The following is a 22,784-nucleotide window of genomic DNA, read 5'->3' as shown; positions in this document are numbered from 1 at the left end:
TTCATTCCACCTTTCATTCCAAGGCATCTATGATTGTTGACCCTTTTCCACTGGTGACTGGACGCATGAATTTGACTCGGAGGAGGAAAAAAAAATTATGTTGGTGTGTTTAATGGGGGTTTAGATGGGAGAAAATGGAGGATCAAACATGCTTGAATATAGGCAAGCTACAAAAATCAGTAACAGCTGATATGAGCACGAAATGAAGCATTTACAGGGTTAAATGTAACTTCCCGACTACTGAGAGTAAAGGGTCCTCTACCAAAGCACTTGTACAAAGACAAACTCATCAATGAACTGGATTCTTGCGAGTCTCACCTTGCTGTGTAGAGCTCGTTGAATCATCCGCAGCTAGACCTTGAGCTCCGAAACACAAATACTGGTTCATCATCTTCATGTTAAACGATGACTGGAGGCGCTTCATTTTCATTTTATCCATCTTGGGTGAATGGTTGAAGCCGGAGACTGATGAACGACCATTTCCACGGTTTAATTCCCTTTCTCCATCAGTAGATATTGGAGATGACCAGGATGATTCAGAGAAGGGACTTGAAGGCGCAGCAAAAGATAAATGCCTCTTTACCTGTATGACACCATGCATTAGCCCTGCGGCAAACTTCTTCTTCGTGGATGGACTTGGAAGACTATTCGGCATGGCGACTATTCTCTTGTTTGTTGACAAAGAAGACGTCGTTTTTGAAAATCTCTGCCTAAGTGGGATTGGTTTTACTTCTGGACTTGAAATTCTGTATGATTCGACAGAAGCATTCTCTTCCAAGTTGGCATTCTCTTCCGTTTTTCTCGCTTTCCTCCTAGGGAAGTAGAGAAGTAGCTTCAGGTGCCTTGCAGCACTATTTACAGAACCAGACTTCGTCTTATATGAGTTGGACCCAGCAGCGGAACCACAATAACTTAGTTCACCTGAGCGCATGTCATACTCTGTGCTTGCAATATCAGTTCCTGCATCAGATGCATTTTCATTTCCAGTGTACAGAAATATCTCTGCATCAGGAATTCTAAACGATGTTCCTGGACTGCCTCCAATACCCCGCATTTTCAAATGAGAAACGAGCGCATTTCTTGTCCTATGGTCTTGACAATTTGAAATTCCTCCAGCAGAAATCAGCCTTTTGATTAATATCTCAGCAGATGCTGACTGGGGTCGCTGTTTGAGGAGATCCAATGGGGTATTGCCATCAGCATCCCGGATGTTTAAATTTATTCCAGGTGCTGACATAAGGAGTTCCACCAAATTAGATTGAATGTTCTCGATCACTGCCATGTGAAGAGCAGTTCTACCATCATTGTTCCTGACATTGATAATATCTTCTATGTTAACAGCAACTTTGCCACGTACCAACTGCGTCATAAGCTCTATCTGTCGATCTAGTCTTCGAAATCCCGGGCTTCTGAAGCCTGCCACTGCCATGTGAAGAAAAGTATCTCCATAATTATTCTTCATTGAGCTGGTTGAGGGAGATGAAGATACAAGAACCTCCACAACAGCTAAGTGACCCCTGTAGGCAGCCACATTTAGCGCAGTGTTCCCTTGATTATCAGTGGACTTGATCATATCATAGGATACTAGTAAACTTTTAACCAACTGCATTAAGCCAAAAGAACAAGTCATCTCAACAACTGGCATTTTGAGATCATTTAACGTGCAGATTAACAGACAGGCTTAAGCTGAAATGATAGCTTTGAAGTAAAGCCTAGATTCTACAAGATATATATAGGTCTTGAACACTGATAATGCCTGCTTTTCAAGCGACAACGTAAAAGGTGCAAGAAGCTGAAATAAGATTCATCATAGTACAGCTCAAATTGGCACATCACTTGCCAGTCCATTGGTACCTTCTATCCTACATACATGTCTCATAAGCAGCTATTTTCTATGATTTTATCAAGGAGAGTAAATGTAAACAGGGTTTTATGTTTTTCTCTTCATCAGAACCTATGATGTTGTAAGCTATAGTTGCACTCTGCAGTCATGAGAAGGCAGAGAAAAGAAAAAGAAGGATATTTGTGGGTCTCAGCAGAAATATAAAATGCTTACTGAAGTCTATTTGCTTCTGGCCGGATTTTGCCTTGACATCATTACTGTGATTGCAAGGGAACCCAAGCCTCGTTTTTCAAGGACTTCACAAAATTCCTTTGATAGGAATTCTAACTAAATTTATGTTTTCAGCAGGTGGCATATAGGGAGCACCACAGCCCTATTCAACTCTCTCGCAAAGGAATTGAGTTACTTATTAAATCTGAGATCATGCCATAAAAAAGAAGCATAATGCTCAAAGCCACAGGACATCTATTAGTAGACAGCTGGCTCCACCAGAAAGCTTAACCAAATTGATGTGTAGGCCAAGAAATCACCAATCTCAATCAAATTTTTACTATGAACCGCTCTGTTATAATTGGGCACTTATGCCATACTTAATCCACCTTCCACTGCACATGTATCATCCTTAGAAATGGTAAAAAGCGACTATTGGGTGAAACATTAGCTTTTATCAACATCACCACAAATGGTTACATTAAGCCATCAGTTTGTTCACAAACCTTAATTCTATAAATATAGTTCCTAGATAAACTTGAAGCCAGCAAATATTTCTGCATTCAAGGGAAAAGTCAAAAGCAGGGGTAAAGCCAGCTTTACGTTTGGAAGGTGCAGTCAATTTCTTAGAATTGGAACATGTGGTTTCCTTTAAAGTCATTTTATGCCATCTCCACCATCACTACATTGACAAAATAGGAGCGTCATGTAGGGTGACAAGTTTCTGCATTGATTTAGCTTGTTGGAAGCTTCAGATGAGCACCATTGTGAAATCCAGACGATTATAGCATAGAACTCTTTGACCAAATTGGAATTCACATTATAAGATACAAGTAATGGTAATCATAAGCTATTTAGGAGACTCAGGCATCAAGCAACAGATATGAAATAAGAAGCATGAAGCTAATAACAGTTTGAGAAACAAGGATATAGACGGAGGACATAATAAACGAACTGACCTCAACTTGGCCTCTGCCAGAGGCTGTATGCAGGACAGTAGAACCTTGAGCATCTCTATAAGCCAAAACATCTGAACAGTCCACAAGAAGTTCTCTCAACATCTCCACATTGCCTCCTCTTGCAGCAGCATGAACGGCCCTATTCATCATTTCCCACTTCAAAACAGATGAAACTTCTTGTGGCTGCACCTCCACTTCCTGTCCACCATTTACAGAATCCCTTCGCGAGAGAGAATAATCCAACAGTAGCCTAAAAACCTCCGAGTTCTTACTCCTGGCAGCAGCATAGAGTATATCAGCAACACCATATTCTCCTTCTCCAAACACCAAAAAGGGATCTCTACCCAACAATTCTTTGACAAATCCAACATCTCCAGCTGAGGCGGCAGTATAAAGAAGCCAACCACCATAGCCAGCTCTGATCAGGGAATAGTTGTCTAGCAACTTGGGACCTACATTTGGCAACATCGTCAAAGTTTTCCTCATCATCCCACACAGTTTCGAGGCGGCGAATTCTACGAAGAGACGTAAGTTTGATTAGTAGATTGGTGTCAAGATGAAGGAGCTCTCTGACCAGATCATAGTGACCATTGGCAGCTGCCCAGTCAATTGGGGATGCAAACCACCACTGATCTCCAGTGCTCTCCCACCTCAAGGGGAAGCATGTAGGAGGCATTGCATAAAAAAAGAAAGAAAATTCACAGCATATGATGGTTAAACAGTGTCTTGAATTCGGGGGCGAAAATAAAAGAAAAAAAAAAAGCTAAGATTTTGCTAAGATAAGGTTCACCAAGGACTAATGGATGATAGAGAGTATCTGTGAGAAAGTGATGTAACCAATGAAATGCACAAAATTTTACGAGTCTAGATAGAATAACTCGCAAGATTCAAGAAGAACTTTTATGGAAGAGTTCAACCAAGCAAATTAATGTGGAAAGATAAAAAGGTACGGGACAATCGGACTAAATTACTTAAAAAACGAGGAATCACGCAGAATTTCACAATAAATCTAGGAGTAATTAGTATGTACTACCAGTACTACAAGCCAAGAACAGGAGAAAGGTAGGGGAAGGTGATGCCCACTCAGAAAGAGGGAAAACGAGGGAAAAGGTTAGGACTTTGGAGCGAAAAAGATTCCAGCTTTATGCAACAGTCTATAGATGAGAACAGAAGGGAAAAGACCACACGTTTGGGGATAGATTTTTGACGGGGGGGGTTCTATTATTTCTGTGAACAAAGAAAATTAAGTGAAAATTAGATAGGTCCCCCTGCCCATCATGCTGTTTTCAAGATTCCATCTTTAAATGCGCAGCTCACTGAATAGCATGTAGAGCTTTCAGCCTTCTGGCTCTTACTCGTGACATGAACAGGAAGATGAAGGCTGACCCGTATCAGACAACTGATGAGAATTTGCAAGGATCTGAAGCCTTTTGAGACCCCTAGGCTTATCACAATAGATGCTTGGCAAGTCAATCTTTGTTGATAGTGACACCGATTATATTTTCGGGCTCATTCTCTATTTAGAAATAGCTTTAGAACTTATTTGGATTACAATAATAATGTTTTAGAGAAAATTTTTCAGCTTTCCGTAGGTATCTTTTTTTATATTTTTTTTAAATTATTATTTTATCTCGCATTCTAAAAATGTAGCATAGTAATTTTTTCAAATGCTAGTGCGACAATGTACATTGCTTGTTGCTGTTAAAGTAAAGATTATGCTTTGATATAGTATGATATTTGTATTATCAGTTAAGAGATGAATATTTGAGAGTGTAAAATTGATACTCACTGAAGCAGTATTAGTAAATGGTGATTGATTTTGTTCTGATCTACTTCCTCAACACAGAGAATTCACACATCCAATTACTATTAATCTTGTGATCTGTCAACTCTGGGCTCATGCGCTGCATTATCTAACGAATTTTAATTCCATTGCAATGTTGGCAGCTGTCATGCGTTATTATTAAAATCTGGCACGTTAATTGGCAGCACAAGGAGCAGATATATTGCGACCATCTTCTCGTCTCTTGGCTTTGTCAAATTCCAATGCTACATTCGCGGCTGTGTGATTTTCTGTGCCAACAAACGAACCCAATATTGGATCCTTACCAGTTCCCACCTAACTCCACCAGGCAATGCTGATGAACATTAACATGTGCACCGTCCAGGTACAGTACTGTAATAAAGGGGATGCTAAAACTGCTCTAAACTTGCTTAAATATGTAGATGCCTCGACTCATGAGTATGCTTCAATTATCTGTTATTGCAGGTTCCTGATTTCTACTCTGTCGAAAGTTACACTTAAACATACCTATCGAAAAGCAAATCAGTGTACTAATAAATTGGCGAAATTGGGTGCTCAATAATATATGAATTTTGTGTGCTATGACAGTGTCCCTCATGCTTAGATGCAGATATTAAAGGAATTTACTTCTCTCGTTTTGTACTTATAACTTAAGTTTTTTTCGATGTATAGTCCCTTTTATTACCAAAAAATTATAATAATATATAGGCCCTTTTCGTTTTGTACCTACTGTCTTAGTAGGCTTACTACTAGTAGTGTTGTTATTTCGTGGTAGGAAAAAGGGTTTCGAATCTTCTGTTCTCAAATTAATCTCTATCCTCTCTGTCCATTCCTTATACAGCTGCCACGTATCTCTAATTTTTTGATAACCCAAACTCAAGCAAATCGATAATAATCAGTTTGATTGAGTTTGGCTTATCAAAAAGTTAGAGACACGCTACGGTTGTACAAAGAAAGAATAGAGACTAATTTAAGGACAGAAGATTCGAAACTAGGTAAAAGAAGGGTACGTACGGTCATTCTCTTATGTCTACCAACTAGATAAGAGAACAACTCAAGTTCTCCATTGATGTCAAGTGTCAAGGTGTCATTGTAAGAAGCAATTTTCGTTTCTTTATTTTGGCCATTAAAGAGTGAGAAATGTCTATTTGAGCCTTGGTGTCCAAATTCAAAGGCTTAATAGTTCCTTACTATTTAGGAGCTAATTGGTAAAAATGATTTAATTATTTTCATTTGTTCCTTTTGTTTGATTTTTAATTGGTGGGAAAGGTCAATTGAATCCTTTTATGAAAACTAGCTCTTTAAATAGTTGCTAACTATTTAGGGTTATTTTTGTACATTTGAAATTATTTCTTTTATAATTTTCTGATCAAATACAAATAGTTGTAGACTATTTGTGGGTCCTTTTATCACATGGGCTGTTTTTGGATTAATTAAGATAATGGAGTCAGTCTTATTAGTATAACTAGTTAGACCCGTTAGTTAGTGAAGCACCATAATTAACAAGTGGTTAGTTTAACACTTAGCCCTAATGATTCTCTATTAATCATCATTTTTGGTCGTTGTTTAGCTTTCAGAACCAGAATTTCCTTCCCCTGTCTTTCGGTGAGATAGGTACCTGTAAGTCTACAAAATCTTCACTTTTCTACCAATTCCTCCAACAACTAATTATACTTCCTTTTGATTGCAACCCAAAAAATCCTCCACATACACGTGAAGATTTCTTTTGCGCCCAAAATCAGTTCAGTGATATTTCTTTTCCCTCAAAATCAGCTCACTTTAAGGATGAATCCGGTACCAATTTATCAATCATTTTGGTACTTGGTTTGAATTTAGCACTGAAACTCTCCTCTTTTCCCGGTATTTGATTTGAAGTGATGTTTACTTTCAAAAAAGAATTTTTAATTATGTATGGTACAGGTACAGAAAACATAGGTATGTTTCATTTTTCTCGCGTTAAAACCCTATCTTCGGGCGCTGCAACCGATCAGTAATCAATCTCTCCATTCTTCTGGATTTCCACTGTATCTCATAGATGAAGGTGGTCACCGCATATTTGTTGGCCTTGTTGGGAGGAAACACCTGTCCCTCTGCCAAGGATATTAAGGCCATCATTGCTTCCGTTGGAGCTGATGTTGATGATGAAAAAATCTATGTGCTTTTATCTCAAGTGGATGGTAAGGATATCACAAAGCTGATTGCAGCTGGTAGGGAGAAATTGGCTTCAGTACCCGCTGGTGGTGGTGCTGGTGTTGCAGGTGCTGCCGCTGCACCTGCTGCTGAGGATAAGAAAGAGGAGAAAGTAGAAGAGAAAGAGGAGTCCGATGACGATATGGGCTTCAGTCTTTTTGACTAAGGAGTATCAAAGTGCTGGTCTTTTTCATTTAGAAGTTTCGTTATGTTTTTGTTTCTGTTTAGTATTAGTTGGTGTCCCTGATTTTGCTTAGGAAATGAGTGACAGAGATACGACATTCTTGTTCTGAAACAAGCTTTTTTTCCATCATATTGTTGCTTAAAAAAAAAGGTATGTTTCTATCTTCTTTCCTTCTATTCTGAACTACAATTTTTCAGTTTGAATGTTGTTGCCTTCTATTAATTGCCTTCTGTTAATTAAAGACCACCATGTGTTTGATGTTATGCATAAAAGAATCACTATGATGGTAATTTTGTGGATTAGCTTATGTTTGCTTTTCCTCTGTTTTTAATTTCAAATGTTGCATGATGATTTTAGCTGTTTGTTATGAATTGGAAGCTAGATTTACATATGTCTTTGCACAAATTAAATGAAGCGTTAATAATTCAGTAGACTCGCTAAATACTCCAAACGAGTCGGTCTTCTCAGGTACGGATGGCTTTATGCTCAAAACATTTGTTTTCAGACCAAATCGAATACGCTACTATTATCGATTATTCACATCACACTAGCACGCAACGAGTTTTGGTTAACCATTTATCCAATTTTGCCGCTTTTAGTTTCCCGTTTCAAGTTATACAGCACAAACATCTTTTAAGGCTCGTATTATATTCCGGCATTGGACACAAATGACAGACAAAAAATCTGCTAAGCAAAGGCTGTGATGTTTGAGCAGCTTCCATGTTTTATACTACTCAATTTCATTTTCCACATTCTTTTTTAGACTTTTACTTTTTTCCATTTGGACAGCAATTTTCTACATTCTTTTTTAGATTTTTTACTTTTTTTCATGGTTAGTTTATGTAATTTACGGTTGTGATTTGCATATTATTTACCTTTTGAATCTATATATACATTATGACCTTTTCGCAAATTATCCTCGTTGTTACAGCAAATTCAAAAAATTTAAAAAATTAATAAATAGTAATTTTTTAATCCATAATTAAGTTGATCATACCAGTGGGTAGGTGTTAGCCCCTTAGGGCGCGATCCAGACGGAACGCGCGCAGCCATGGCCAAGTTCGGCCAAGCCATGGCCTATGTGTGAAGGCCGAAGGTGACACTTGTTGGAAATGAGTAGGCAAGTGGTTGATTATGTTCTAGCCTAAGTATGGGTTGGGGAAAGTTCTAGGGGCATCAGGTGCCTCTAGATTAGTTGGGGACAGAGGAGTGCCTCTACTAACGGTTGGAAGTTTTCCCTTAAGACATCTATATAGAGGGATAACTGTGGCTAAGCCAAATCAAGGCCAAGGGCCAAGGGTCAAGGCCGCGGAATGACAATGGCTTGGTGGGATGTTTGGGTGGTTCCAAGGGCTAGGGACCATGGTGCCTAAGATTGCTAAGTGTTGGGGCAAGTTGGGCGCGGAACGTTGCGATGGCGGGAAACGGAGCGCGCGGAATGGTGCAGAGGTTGCTTGTGCGCCCCAAAGGTGAACGTTGGGCAAGTTGATAACCGTCGACGGCAGTTACTGGGAGTTGTTGGCAGTTACCAGCCAACTCGGCCCTTGTTCCTAGCCGGTTTCTAATTTCGTGGACGTTCAGTTAAGACCAGCGGTTGGATCTTTTGTCAACCGTAAATGTGCCTATAAATAACGGGCTAGGCAGATACTAAAGGCAGAGAATCTCAGATAGTGAGAATTACCTTTAGATGTTCTGCACGCCAAGTGTTTGTAGAAAGTCCTTGTAATCATTGTTGTGAAATACAGGGTTGGCCGCGTTGGCTGTAACTTGTGCGTGTGTTCCTTTACTTTGCCTAAGTATTTTACGTTTTGAATACTTGTGGGAAAGTGTGTCGCATAGGCTGACTGGTAGAGGGACTTACTAGTGCCATTACGGGCGTGGGTTGCTAGTGGGAGTAAACACCTCGTAACAGCGTGGTATCAGAGCACGGCTCTGATCCATTAGACCATGCTTTTGTTGTGTTTGTTTTGTAGGGAATGATGGTTGGACACGGAAACACTGTCCAAGAGCGGTTGCAACGCCAGGAATCCGTGTTCGAAGACTTGATACAGCGTCTGGGAGACGTTCCAGGGGGCTTCAATGTTGTGGACGCTTTGTTGCAGACCCGAGAAACGATCAACGCCCTAACCGTGCAGATGGAGGAAACCCGGGGTAAGGTCTCTTCTGTTGGGGATGTTGAATCGTTGAAGAACGAAGTGGCTTCGTCCCGTGCTGAGATCACGACTTTGCAGTCAGAGATCGGTGTGTTGAAGAAGGCGGTTGACTCTTCCCACACACAGACCGTTCAGAAATCTTCGAGAGGGAAAGTGAAAGTCCCTGAGCCGAAACTGTATCAGAGTAGTAGAAGTTCGAAGGATCTGGAGAACTTCTTGTGGGATGTCGAACAGTATTTCAAGGCTGTTGACGTTCCAGAAGTAGAGAAGGTGTCAATTGCATCCATGTACCTTAACGGGGATACAAAATTATGGTGAAGAACGATGCAATCAGACCCCACCAGGCCCAAGATTGAGACTTGGGACGTGCTAAAGGAGGAATTGAAGAAACAATTCCTTCCCACGAATGTCTCGTGGAAAGTTTGTCGCATACTTGTGGGAAAGTTTGTTGTGGAACTTGAAGCAGAACAAGAGCGCGTACATGAGTACGTCGCTGAGTTCCAGGCCCTGATGTTGGATGTGAAGGAGATGTTCGAGGAGGGCAGACTCGACACTTTTATCCGTGGACTGCAGCCGTGGGCGCATATGGAGTTGTGGAGACAGAATGTTCAGACCGCGTCTCAAGCACTCGCTGCTGCCGAGAAGTTGATAGACTTCAAGTCCATGGGATCCAACAACAAGAAAAAAGAGAAGGGCAAGGAGAAGGGCAAAGACCTGAAAGGTGGACCGTTCGCGAAGAAAAAGAAAAAGAAGCAGTCGGTGACAACAAACGAAACCAGTGGTGCTTCTTCTTCTAAGGAAAAGCCAGCGGCAAATTCGAAGAAGGATGGCTGCTTTAATTGCGGAGGACCACACTTAACCCGTAATTGTCCCAACAAGAAGAAGGACCAGAATGTTAGTGCCTTGGTAGCGGAAGATGACGGCAATCTGTTAGAGATGCGGGACGCACGGGTCAATTCTATGCAGTTCGTGAACGCCATCACTGGTACTAATGGTCGTACCACTTACAATAGTTTGATGTATGTGCAGGTTACGTTGAATGGTAACCAGATACTGGCGATAGTGGATACGGGAGCATCGCACAGTTACGTGACGGAACGCGTGGTAAAGCAGTTCCGGTTGAAGTTGAAGGATTTAGGCTACCAGTTGAAGGCTGTCAACTCTGAAGCCAAACCAGTGTTGGGTGTAGCAACGGTAGAGTTGGAATTGGGGCCGTGGAAGGGATGATGCAGCCTCATGACCAGTCAAATGGATGACTTTGACTTGATCCTTGGCAAGGACTTCAACGTTGCCAATCAGATCTATCCAATTCCACACTTTGATGGCGTCATGGTGGACGACGACCAGAATCCAGGTTTTGTTGCTGCAGTAAGGTTGCCGAAACAGAAGGGCAACCAACGAAAGAACATGGTGTCGACGGTACAAATCGAGTCCAGCCTTAGGCGCGGTGAAGTGGTGTATATTGCCGCGTTGGTGGAAATGAAGCCCGTCATGTACCAAGAAGTACCCGATGCCGTGACCCATGTGTTGGAGAAATTTACAGACTTGATGCCTGCGGAGTTACCGAGGCGGCTACCTCCTAGACGTGCTGTGGAGCACAGAATCGAGTTGGTGCCAGGAGTTCAACCCCCTGTCCAGGCTCCTTATCGCATGTCCCCGATGGAGTTGGCGGAGCTACGACGCCAACTGAACGAGTTGCTAGAAGGCCAGGCGCTGAGACCGTCAAAGGCTCCATACGGTGCCCCAGCGCTGTTCCAGAGAAAAGTAGATGGAACACTTAGATTCTGTGTAGATTATCGTGCCCTGAACAAGATCACGACTAGGAACAGGTATCCGATCCCAAACATCTTTGACTTGTTCGACAGGCTAGCACGGGGCCGATTTTTCACCAAAATTGACTTGCGGTCGGGATACTGGCAAATCCGGATAGCCCCAGGAGATGAGGAGAAAACGACGGTGGTGACAAGGTATGGTTCCTTTGAATTTCTTGTCATGCCGTTCGGTTTGACGAATGCACCTACTACATTTTGTAGGCTGATGAACGATGTCTTGTATGAATACCTTGACAAGTTTATTGTAGTGTACCTAAATGACATTGTTGTGTATTCGGAGTCCCTAGAAGAGTATGTAGGGCACTTGAGGGATGTATTCTGCAAATTGAGGGAATACGAGCTCTATGTAAAGAAGGAGAAGTGTGAGTTTGGTAGGGAGCAGATCACTTTTCTTGGGCATGTGGTGAGCAATGGCCGGATCCAGATGGATTGCAAGAAGGTCGAGGCGATTCCCGACTGGCCCGCACCCCAGAAGGTCGCTGAACTAAGGTCGTTCCTTGGGTTGGCAAACTATTACCGGCGCTTTATCCAGGGATACTCGAGGATTGTAGCGCCTTTGACCGACCTACTGAAGAAGGACAGGCCGTGGATGTGGGATTACGAATGCGAAAATGTATTCAGAATGTTGAAGGAAGCAGTCACTTCCGAACCAGTGTTGCAACTTTCGGAGTTTACAAAGGCCTTTGAAGTGCACACTGATGCTTCTGACCGTGCAATTGGAGGAGTGCTGATGCAAGACAAGCACCCCATTGCGTTTGAAAGTCGAAAGCTGAAGGAGTGCGAGCAGAGGTATAGCACGCACAAGAAAGAGATGACGGCCGTAGTGCATTGCCTGGAGATCTGGAAGCACTACTTGTTGGGAACCAAGTTCGTGGTGGTGACCGACAATGTGGCCAATACGTACTTCAAAACGCAGAAAAAGCTGACCCCGAAGCAGGCTCGTTGGCAGGAGTTTCTGGCCGAGTTCGACTTTGACTGGCTGCACAAGCCAGGAAAGGAGAATGCGGTTGCCGACGCACTTAGCCGAAAGTACGTCGAAGAGTACGTTGCGGCCCTTAGCACTGTGGAAACGGACTTCCGGGACAAGATTAAGGCGGAGTTTCTGAACGATCCAGTGTACCAGACCCTGATCGCTCAAGTTCATGAGGGCAAAGTTCGTCGTTATTGGCTTGAAAACGACTTATTTTTTGCCAAGGGTGGTAGAGCTTATGTTCCGGCAGGAGGGGGACTTAGGCGACAGTTGCTGCGAGAGACCCATGACACTCTTTGGGTTGGTCATCCCGGAGTGGAACGAATGAGGGCCTTGCTGTCACGGAGCTTCTACTGGTCAAAGATGGAAGAGGATATTGAAGCGTACGTGAGAACATGCCTTGTGTGCCAACAAGATAAGGTGGAAAGGAAGAAGGAGCCAGGCTTGTTGCAGCCGTTACCGATCCCTGATCGACCATGGCAATCGGTTTCAATGGACTTCATTTCGGGATTTCCCAAGGTCGATGGTATGGATTCTTTTTCGTAATCGTTGATAGATGATAGGTTGCAATTTTGTCATTTATTTTATTATTAATTTCCCCTATTACCTGACTTGATGTGAATTAATTATTAGATTCTACTCATTTTTCGTAATTTATATTTATTTGAGGGAGTAGAACAAAAATATCACAATCAAGGCCAATTTGACAGTTATCAAGAAAGAGTTCAAGTAGCAGGCATCTAGGGACATTTTTGGAATATCAAACCACAACCCTTCTTGGTAATTGGCCCGAAGACAGCACTAAAAGGAGGAGGCCGAAGCCTTCTTTTTCTCTCTCGAATTTTCTTCCTCTCGGAGGAGAGCCGCCGCACAATGGCGAGGCATTAGAGTAGAATGCTTCAGATAGGAAAGGAGAATTAGGAACAGAGGAAAAAGACTACCTTTTAGTTGCTTTTATTGACTTTCCTTTGATTTAGCTTTTGAGTAGCTTACCTCTTGTACGTTATTGGCAATTGGGATGAATTGAATCATCCCCTGGAGCCTAGCTTTTGACTTTTTCCTTGTTAGCTTTATAGTGGTTTTCCTCTGCGAATGTTAGAGACAAGGAAAACCCGATTGATAACTTCCTGTATCTTGCTTTCCTTCCTGATTCGATAGAATTGAATTTCCCCAATTTCAAAGGACAATGGCCGTGGCTTTCTTTACAGTTTCGTATGGGCTTTTTGCATTGGGGATGAGTTAAATCCCTTTTTCTAGTCAATGAGCAACGGATGCTTTGGGTCGCCTAAAATTGTGAGATCGATTTAATTTTGTCTTTTGCTTTTATTTATTAGTATTTGCATATTCCCTGGTTGCAGTGCTTATGGTTATTTAATTAATTGATTGTCTTGGATCCGGATAATTAGTTAATTTAATAATCTATTGTCAATTGAGGTGTTAAATCCGTAATTGTTTAATTATCTCAAAATAATGATAACTGGCATGATTAGATTTGTGTCAGGGGGAATACGTGGACCAATCTAAAATAACCCTGGTAGTGCGTTATTTGGTTAGAATAGGGCTCCTCTAATACGTAAGGCAATTCCGGAATTAAATCTTACGGGCGTACCTAGGATTATTTCTCAATTAGAGCAGTGATTAACGGGCGTACCTTAATCACCGACACAATAAGGAGGGGTTGACTGCCATCGCTTGTTTGGTAGTTGTAACCTGTTTATTGATAAATAATTGGAATTGCCTTTGTTTCGATGATCAATTAGGTGCACCATTGTTGAAGTTATTTCTTGGCTAGAACTTTAGTTATCATTCATTTGTGTTTAGTAAATTATTATTTAATTTTTAGTAGTTCCTTGGATTTTATTTGCATTTATTTGATTGTCACTCTCCGCACAAAAACACCCCCTTGTCACTGTGAATTTGAAAAGAAACAATTACTCCCAATCCCTGTGGATTCGACCCTGCTCACCACTATCTACAGAAATCACTTTTAGTTTGAGCAGGTATTTATTATTGCACAAGTTTCGACAACCTGTCAATAGATTTTCTAAATATACTATGTTTATCGGTGCGTCGAAGGCGTGCCCGGCTGATGTTGCCGCTGAGTTGTTTTTCAGAAATGTTGTGACGTACTTTGGTTTATCCGAAGACATCATAAGTGATAGGGATACCAGATTCACATGGAGATTCTGGACCGTATTGTTCGGATTGCTTGGATCCGAACTTAAGTTCTCTATTGCCGCCCATCCTCAGACCGACGGACAGACGGAGAGGATCAATGCCTTGCTGGAAGAGTACCTAAGGCATTACGTGACGGCAAGTCAGAAGAATTGGGTTGAATTGCTGGATGCCGCGCAGTTTTGCTACAATCTGCACAAGTCATCCGCAACCAAGCTGAGTCCGTTCGAGTTGATAAACGAGCAACAACCTCTGACTCCCCATGAAGTTGCACTTCAATGCGGGAGTCGATGCCCAACCGCACACCGGTTTGCTCGTGGCAAGCAGGAACTGGTGGACGAAGCAAGGGATAGTTTGCTGGTGGCGCAACAACGCATGAAGAAGTATGCGGACCAACGTAGACGAGACTTGGAGTTCCAAGTGGGAGATCAAGTGATGTTGAAACTGACTCCCCAAATTTGGAAGAAAGTGAGCAGCAAAACCGTCCATCGTGGGCTCATCCCGAAGTACGATGGACCGTTTGAAGTGATCAAGAAGGTGGGTCGTGTAGCCTATCGGTTGAAGTTGCCTGATCGACTAAAGATCCATCCGACCTTCCATGTGAACTTCTTGAAACCCTTCAACCAGGACGAGATGGATGAAGGACGGAGGCAAGCGAAACGTGCTCCGCCGGTGATCCGCAAGCAATTCCAGAAAGAGGTGGAAGCTGTGCTGGACCACAGAACGATGGGACAGAGCAAAAAGAACAAACGGACAGAATATCTGATCCAATGGAAGGGCGAGACCGAGTTGGATGCTACTTGGAAACGGGACGTGACCTTGTGGCAGTTCGAAGATAAAATTGCTGAGTACCTGAGGAATGTGCGGAAGCAAGCCAAGTTGACGAGGGCGTCAACCTCTTCAGGTGGGTGTGGTTTGTTAGCCCCTTAAGGCGCGGTCCAGACGGAACGCGCGCGGCCGTGGCCAACTTCGGCCAAGCCATGGCCTAGGTGTGAAGGCCGAAGGTGACACTTGTTGGAAATGAGTAGGCAAGTGGTTGATTATGTTCTCCTAGTTTAAGTATGGGTTGGGGAAAGTTCTAGGGGCATCAGGTGCCTCTAGATTAGTTGGGGACAGAGGGGTGCCTCTACGAACGGTTGGAAGTTTTCCCTTAAGACATCTATATAGAGGGATAACTGTGGCTAAACTAATTCAAAACCAAGGGCCAGGGGCCAAGGCCGCGGAATGACGATGGCTTGATGGGATGTTTGGGTGGTTCCAAGGGCTAGGAACCACGGTGCCTAAGATTGCTAAGTGTTTGGGCAAGTTGGGCGCGGAACGTTGCGATGGCGGGAAACGGAGCGCGCGGAATGGTGCAGCGGTTGCTTGTGCGCGCCAAAGGTGAACGTTGGGCAAGTTGATAACCGTCGACGGCTGTTACTGGGAGTTGCTGGCAGTTACCAGCCAACTCGGCCCTTGTTCCTAGCCGATTCCTAATTTCGTGGACGTTCAGTTAAGACCAGCGGTTGGGTCTTTTGTCAATCGTAAATGTGCCTATAAATAACGGGTTAGGCAGAGACTAAAGGCAGAGAATCTCAGATAGTGAGAATCATCTTTAGATGTTCTGCACGCCAAGTGTTTGTAGAAAATCCTTGTAATCATTGTTGTGAAATACAGGGTTGGCCGCGTTGGCTGTAACTTGTGCGTGTGTTCCTTTACTTTGCTTAAGTATTTTACGTTCTGAATACTTGTGGGAAAGTGTGTCGCATTGGCTGACTGGTAGAGGGACTTACCAGTGCCATTACGGGCGTGAGTTGCTAGTGGGAGTAAAAACCTCGTAACAGTAGGCCAGTGCATAGCACGGCCAAACCCATTCTAGTATCATTTAGATATGGAAAGGAGGGAGTTACATAGACGAACGGACGGACATGGGAAGGTGACCCGTTGCTGCTGCACCTGGCAATGGCATTTGTGACAGTCACGAGGGCTCTAATTAGTACAGTACATTGAATAATTTATTCTATGCTCTGGATCACACAATCTTGTCACTAACTACTTGCCTAAATTTATGAGCCTTGCACCACCTATTTATGAGCCTTGCACCACCCTGCCACGTCCCTCTTCCATGAATCTTGTCTTGTTTTGACAATGGGGAGGGAGGGAGGGAGAGAGAAAGGGGCTCAAACCCGTTGCCTAGCAACCTACCGCCATGCTCATGCTTGGTCGGGGAGTGAAAGCGTGCATTAGGGTATGATGTAGGAGAAGGCGTGATAGTTTTGCGGCTCCAGTTACTGTTAAAAATATCTCACCTGTAGTTCCGAGTTCGATCTGAAGATGGGTTGGGTTGCTGTTATCTGTGAATCGGAGCAGTGGGATAGACCTTGGGCCCAAGCTTTTTATGGACTCCTAGCCCTTCTGAATTGATTTCCACTGAACACAGCGCCCCCATATGTGCATATGTCTGTTTTTGCCAGATTATATGTTGCACAGAGCCTCCAAAACAAAATACTCCTCGTTCTTCTCCTAAGATATTGCACATCATTTATTCTTTCACCCAAAAAAAAAAAAAAAAAAGAGGATATGGAGTTATATTAACACTCATTGGAGAGCCAATTACAATCACTCTAAATCATTCCGCAGAGATTCATATTTTCAGAAGAGCTATAAAAGTGCTGCAGATTTTGAAGCTCGACAACATCACATCGCAAAGGCTAAGATGAGTCTTACTTCTGTTTTAACTTGTACAAGACATTCAAGTCAGATTCCACAAAACGAAGAACTAAATAAACTCGCATCGAGCTTTGCAGGTGTATGCATATCTATACCGCATACTTTGACAGGTACAGTAATCTATAAATTCACTGTGTCCTTATGCCGAGACTCCGCACCCCAATTTTGAGGATACATCTTTTCGCTATTTCTCGCACAAAGTCGAAAGTGACTTCGAGGAACTGAGAGCTCCGTGTTAGGAGTCAATGAAGAGAGTAACCAACAATTTGGCATCCATCAAGGCATCAATTGATGCGAAGAACTAGCGGACAAATGGTCCCAACTCACGACAAGAAGGGATTGTCATGTAGCGTGACTTCCGGTCTATTATTAGAACCACTAGTCTCAATTATTTTTTTTGCGTGGAAATATCCGGCTGTAACACCAAGTAACTAATACCAGTCCGTCGGATAAGTTGGTCGGGCCCCTTTGCCCCTCGGCATATCGGAACGAGTTTTCTTGGAAATCTAAACCCCTTCCGCGTACAATTGTGCCATTTGTATGTTCGATATTATAGAGGGGCAAACATAAGCCGCTAGCCATCTCAAGCGCATTCTTTGGTACTTTGTTGGAATCTTGCTAACTGATGATTATACACAATTTCGACCACCAAAGAAACCCGCACGAACATAATATATACCAGGAAAAAGACTTACTTATTCCGAATCTTCTAATTCCCAAAATAGTTTCCACATCTCAGCACTTCAAAAGTGATAAACACAACCATGATTCACATGGTGAAAAAAAGGGAACAGAAAAAAAAAAACATTCTATTACGTCCGATTAAGAAACTCTTATTCCACAGACATTAGGAAAAACTGCAAGAAACTCGGCAGGCGAGAGAAAATCCTAGGTTTCAACTCAGAACCATGAAGTGCTGCACTTTCACAATCTCATTGGAAGCCTCAAGCTTTAACTGAAGCCATGTGGACAATCAAATCAACCACGCGAGTACTGCAAGAAAAATAATTCATAGCTTAATATAACAAGCAGCAACTACTACCTTTTTTGTTATTAGCAGATGCATACAATCAACAAGACTTGTAATAAACATCATCAAGAAAGGACCCTTACCTGTAACCCACTTCGTTATCGTACCATGCAACAAGTTTCACATACTTCTCATTCAAAGCAATCCCTGCCTTAGCATCGAAGATGCTTGACCTGTGGGCAGTGAATTACATCAGGTAAAGGAAGCAAAAAAAGGTACATTCCATTGATCTCAACGCCATCAAGTCTCACCTGCTATCACCGATGAAATCTGAAGATACCACATCCTCTTCAGTATAGCCTAAAACTCCCTTGAGTTTGCCCGCAGCCTCCTCCCTGAGAACCAAAATTCAATAACAGGACAAACAGCTTGTCTTAGTTTGCACAATCACCAAGCCCTAATATTTGGACAAACACTAGACAAGTCGACAAATGGATAAATATTCTTGAATGGTCAATAAGAACAACTGAATTAACTTACTTAATGGCAGTTTTGATCTGCTCATAGGTAGCAGGTTTATCCAATCTAACAGTCAGATCCACAACTGAAACATCTACTGTTGGAACTCGGAATGCCATTCCAGTCAATTTACCATTGAGGGCTGGAAGAACTTTCCCAACAGCCTAAATTACAATTGTGAGAAGCAAAACAAACAGAAATCAATACTTCAGAATGCAGAAATACCAAAACTAACAGTCAAAGCCCAGTAAAGCATAACCAGATCGATTTCTGTTCTATAATAACAAAACCAGCAGCTATCCAATACTAGCCACAAGTTTTCAGAAAACATGCACATTAACTACAGTAGCAACTCATATATTACCTTGGCAGCTCCAGTGCTACTGGGAATAATGTTAAATGAAGCAGCTCTTCCCCCTCTCCAGTCCTTGCTTGAAGGACCATCAACAGTCTTCTGAGTCGCTAGATATCAAAGATCACAGGCAAAAAGAATTAGAAATTTACATGGCATAGCCACTACATGATGGAGATCTTAAAACTTCCATCTACCACTTACCAGTAATAGAGTGCACAGTGGTCATAAGGCCCTCAACAATGCCAAACCTATCGTTGATGACCTGCAAGAGTTTGGAAAAGAAAAACGCATGAGCAAATGGTAAAAGCATACTAACAAGGACAAGTGCTAAAACAAATACAAATTCATATGGACTGACCTTAGCCAGGGGGGCAAGACAGTTTGTAGTGCAACTGGCATTGGACACAACATTTAAATCAGGTTTGTATTCTTTTTCATTGACACCAACAACAAACATGGGTGCATCCTTGCTAGGAGCAGAAATAACAACCTTCTTTGCACCGCCCTATTAACATCAATTAATTAAGACATAAGATGTTATAAATGTTTAACTGTTAGCACTACTTGCCAAAAACGTTGAAATACACATCTTGAAATACAATGACAGAATAATATAGAACAAAAGACTCAAAAACATGGAATAATTTTGAGGAGCACAACAGCACATAAAATTGTTAAAAGTATTTTTTTTTCCTGAGGTCTAAAAAACATGGAGGCATGATTTCAACATCCTGTTCACTATCAACAAGTCTACGGAACTAAAGAGGAAATCAAACCTTCAAGTGAGCAGCAGCCTTGTCCTTGTCTGTAAATACTCCAGTAGACTCCACCACAAAATCTGCTCCAGTTTCACCCCAAGGGATCTCTTCGGGATTCCTGAACACACAACAGAAAACCACATAATGCATAACCTTTTTGGCGAAAAAAGTCAAACCTTCCGACCAAATTACACGGATTAAATTAATTTCAGGAAATACCATACCTGAGTCCAAAGACTTTGACTGGCTTTTCACCGAAAAGAAGGGTCTTGTCATCCTTAACCTTAACCTCATGATGTTTCCATTGTCCATGGACAGTATCATACTTGAACATATATGTCTACAATTTGTGCATCACACAAATCAGAAAGGCACATGACTACAGATCCAGAACATAGCTTCAACAACAACAACACTACTTTCTTTTACTGTAAAAGTGACGAACTTTTACAGATCTCCTAATTCCTAAAGAAGAATCGCGTAAAAATTCAATCTTGACTCGTGTTAACTGCAATAACAAGTAGTAGTTGAACTTACCATGTAATCAGTGGTGATAAATGGATCATTAATAGCAACAAGTTCTACATCATCCCTCTGCAAGGCAACTCTAGCAACCAAACGTCCAATTCTTCCAAAGCCTGTTAGACAAAGACCCATAAAAATTACAAAAAAAAAAAAAAAAGACATCAGAGATCTCAACTTTGACACAAAACGAGCAGAACTAATCGTCACAAAAAAAAAAAAAACCGGAGAAGAAAAAATACAAACCATTGATTCCGATCGTAACCTTCCCCATGGATTTTGTCTAGCTCGAGGTTTAACAGAAAGGTTTTAGAGCAAAGTATGGACAGCAGAACAAGAGCGAGAGAAGAGAGAGAATAATTGAGAGTGAGGTGAGAGAATAGGAAAATGGGACTACTTTAAAGAGAGGTAGAAGATGGTTTTTCAATCACAAGCCGTGGGCGTTGTTGGGTCATTCACGCGAGCGGCTCTCTCTTTCTCTCTCTATAAGTCTTGGAGAAAAAGATAAGAATCCAAGACTAGTAGTACTAAAAGGAAATTATTCTTCAAAAGAATAAAAAAGGGCAAAAAGTGTAAAATGAAAGAAGGTTCCAGACTGACTGTTTTGAGGATTTCGGAAATGGGAAAATTTGAGGATTTGGGAAACGGGAAAATGGAAATGGTGCTATTAGTTTAAACTAATGATGTTTACTGTTGTAAATCCGGATGAGTCGGCTGATTTGTGTGCCTAGGTCAAGGTGGTTTTGGACTAAATGTTCGGCCTCGACTTTTTAGCTTTTTTAGACTTTATATACTTCCTCCGTTCCACTTTGATAGTCCTGTTTCTTTTTTTCACACAATTTAAGAAAAAATAGTTAATTTTGTTGGAAAAGTAAATTTAAATTGCTATTTTTCTAAAATACACTCACATTAAATATGATACAATTTTATGTGAACTTGAATTGATGGTAAAAAAAGAATCAACTCTCATTAAATGATGTAGGTTTATAGTAACAACTACTTACATTGAATAAGGATATTTTAAAAAAATTAAAATACAACTACATTCTTCAATTGGAAAGTGGACTACAATTTGGGACAGATGAAAAAAGAATACAGGACTATCAAAGTGGAACGGAGGGAGTATATATATATATATAGAGAGAGAGAGAGAGAGAGAGAGACTTGGAAAAACAAAGGTTAGAAACTTTAAGGAGAGCTAAATTAGTAATGAATTAGTACTAGTGAAGGATTTAGTTTCCTTTTATTAAAGCAAAGACAATAATGAACTTATCCCAAAAAAAAAAAAGAAATGATTATGAAACTAATAAGTAATCATTATTTTTTTCCTTGTTCAAGAAAATTATTTTTAAGGAGGTGGGGTTTAGGAATTCTAAGCAGCGTTAAAGAGTTTCCATGCATGGGTAAGTAAAAAAGTTCGTGAGTTAGCCATGGGATTTATGGGGAATGCAAAAAATCTATGGCGCGATTGGAATATTCGGGGGCATAATTCGTCCGATAATCAAACGGTAGAAGCCATTGGATTGGATCCTTCCATGGTTCGGGAAGATTACACAATTGAACAAGGAATTGTCATCAAAGACTGAAAAGTAGTAGTATTTCTTTTCGTCTTAAATTTTTATAGGCCTTTTTCTGACTTTCTTGCTTAAAATTTTGAATTTATTTTTTTTTGACAATTTTTCAAACTTGATTTTTTTTTTTTTTTTTAAAATTTTGGCTTCTCTATCTAGATTCTAGACAAGTTGTGAGCTGTTCTTTTGTTGGGTTACGTTGTCGCTGTCCTCTTTGCCTCTTCCTTCAACAGCCAGCCATCATCGTATATTTCGTGGTGGTGCGAAGTTGCAGTATAAGACTTTTTTTTTTTTTTTTTGGAGTTGACCTGTGATAAATCCGACCGATGGTGCGATGGTGGGCTGGGCCATCTCATGTCATCTATTTGCAAACTCTCAGAGCCAAACAATTTTCATGAGCAATTCATCGCTTTGATTTTTTTTACCGGTAGTGCCTTTCGATTTCAATGGTGATGGCCCTTTATTACTTTATTTGTTGTTTGCTAGGTAAGGCTTGAAACTTCTCGTGAGCTGCGGGGCTCGTGCCCCGATCGAATATCTAATGGTTTCGCGATCCTCAATTAATTACGATGAGAAAAAGTAGAAGATGTTTCTTGCTTTTTTTTTTTTTTTTTATATCGTGTTTATTTCAACCAAAGAAGAAAATACTTGTGATAAAAAAATAAATTAAAAAATATATTTACGATACAAGTAAAATATTATTTAAAATAATTTACAGACCTAGCAAAATTAAAAAATGCACGCCATGCCATATGATTAATTTCAACATATTGTTCTGTCATTCAACGAATTATTGTCGTGGCAACGCCAGAGCAGCCGACTAGCAGCGTTGTAGTTACTTTTAAATTATTAATATTATTATCATCTTTTTGGGTCTAAAACTAGCTTTTTTTTTTTTTTTTTTTTGTTGGGGGGTGTAGGATAGATATAGAATCTAGAACTTGTGGTGCTGTGGTGGGGTGTTAATTTGTCAATTTTCAGCACAAAAAGCGTCAGTCGGAGGGCTCCCAAGCGTGACGTTTTACGTCAGCCACCATGCAATATCCATGCGCCCTTTGAG

At 41.3% G+C, this 22,784-nt stretch overlaps 2 protein-coding genes and 1 pseudogene across 2 annotated transcripts; 1 reads left to right on the top strand and 2 right to left on the bottom strand.

The window, feature by feature from the left end:
• Positions 1-125: 125 nt before the first annotated feature.
• On the bottom strand, positions 126-3,838 carry LOC140016810 (uncharacterized; annotated as a pseudogene).
• A 2,967-nt stretch (positions 3,839-6,805) lies between these two features.
• On the top strand, positions 6,806-7,317 carry LOC113700152 (large ribosomal subunit protein P2B-like). Its single transcript, XM_027220658.2, has one exon. The coding sequence runs from the start codon at positions 6,852-6,854 to the stop codon at positions 7,170-7,172; it is 321 nt and encodes a 106-aa protein (XP_027076459.2). The 5' UTR covers positions 6,806-6,851; the 3' UTR covers positions 7,173-7,317.
• Positions 7,318-17,705: 10,388 nt separating this feature from the next.
• Positions 17,706-20,647, bottom strand: LOC140017042 (glyceraldehyde-3-phosphate dehydrogenase 2, cytosolic-like). Its single transcript, XM_072071402.1, has 11 exons — positions 20,400-20,647; positions 20,169-20,269; positions 19,856-19,971; positions 19,650-19,749; positions 19,232-19,378; positions 19,075-19,135; positions 18,883-18,980; positions 18,540-18,682; positions 18,311-18,394; positions 18,143-18,232; positions 17,706-18,022 (listed from the first exon to the last, which is right to left on the bottom strand). Exons 1-11 carry the CDS (start codon positions 20,425-20,427, stop codon positions 17,974-17,976), a joined length of 1,017 nt encoding a protein of 338 aa, XP_071927503.1. The 5' UTR covers positions 20,428-20,647; the 3' UTR covers positions 17,706-17,973.
• Positions 20,648-22,784: the final 2,137 nt, after the last annotated feature.

Source organism: Coffea arabica, chromosome 11c, assembly GCF_036785885.1.
Source record: "Coffea arabica cultivar ET-39 chromosome 11c, Coffea Arabica ET-39 HiFi, whole genome shotgun sequence".
NCBI classification, from domain to species: domain Eukaryota; kingdom Viridiplantae; phylum Streptophyta; class Magnoliopsida; order Gentianales; family Rubiaceae; genus Coffea; species Coffea arabica.
This window is presented reverse-complemented; position numbering and strand designations above follow the sequence as displayed.

Excerpts from the sequence above, each read along its gene's own strand:
- LOC113700152 (XM_027220658.2), top strand. The coding sequence starts at position 6,852 with ATGAAGGTGGTCACCGCATATTTGTTGGCCTTGTTGGGAGGAAACACC.
- LOC140017042 (XM_072071402.1), bottom strand. The coding sequence starts at position 20,427 with ATGGGGAAGGTTACGATCGGAATCAATG. Across the intron at positions 19,379-19,649 it reads AGGCTGCTGCTCACTTGAAG|GGCGGTGCAAAGAAGGTTGT; the intron begins GTTTGATTTCCT and ends TGATGTTAATAG. Across the intron at positions 18,683-18,882 it reads GTAGCACTGGAGCTGCCAAG|GCTGTTGGGAAAGTTCTTCC; the intron begins GTAATATATGAG and ends ATTGTAATTTAG.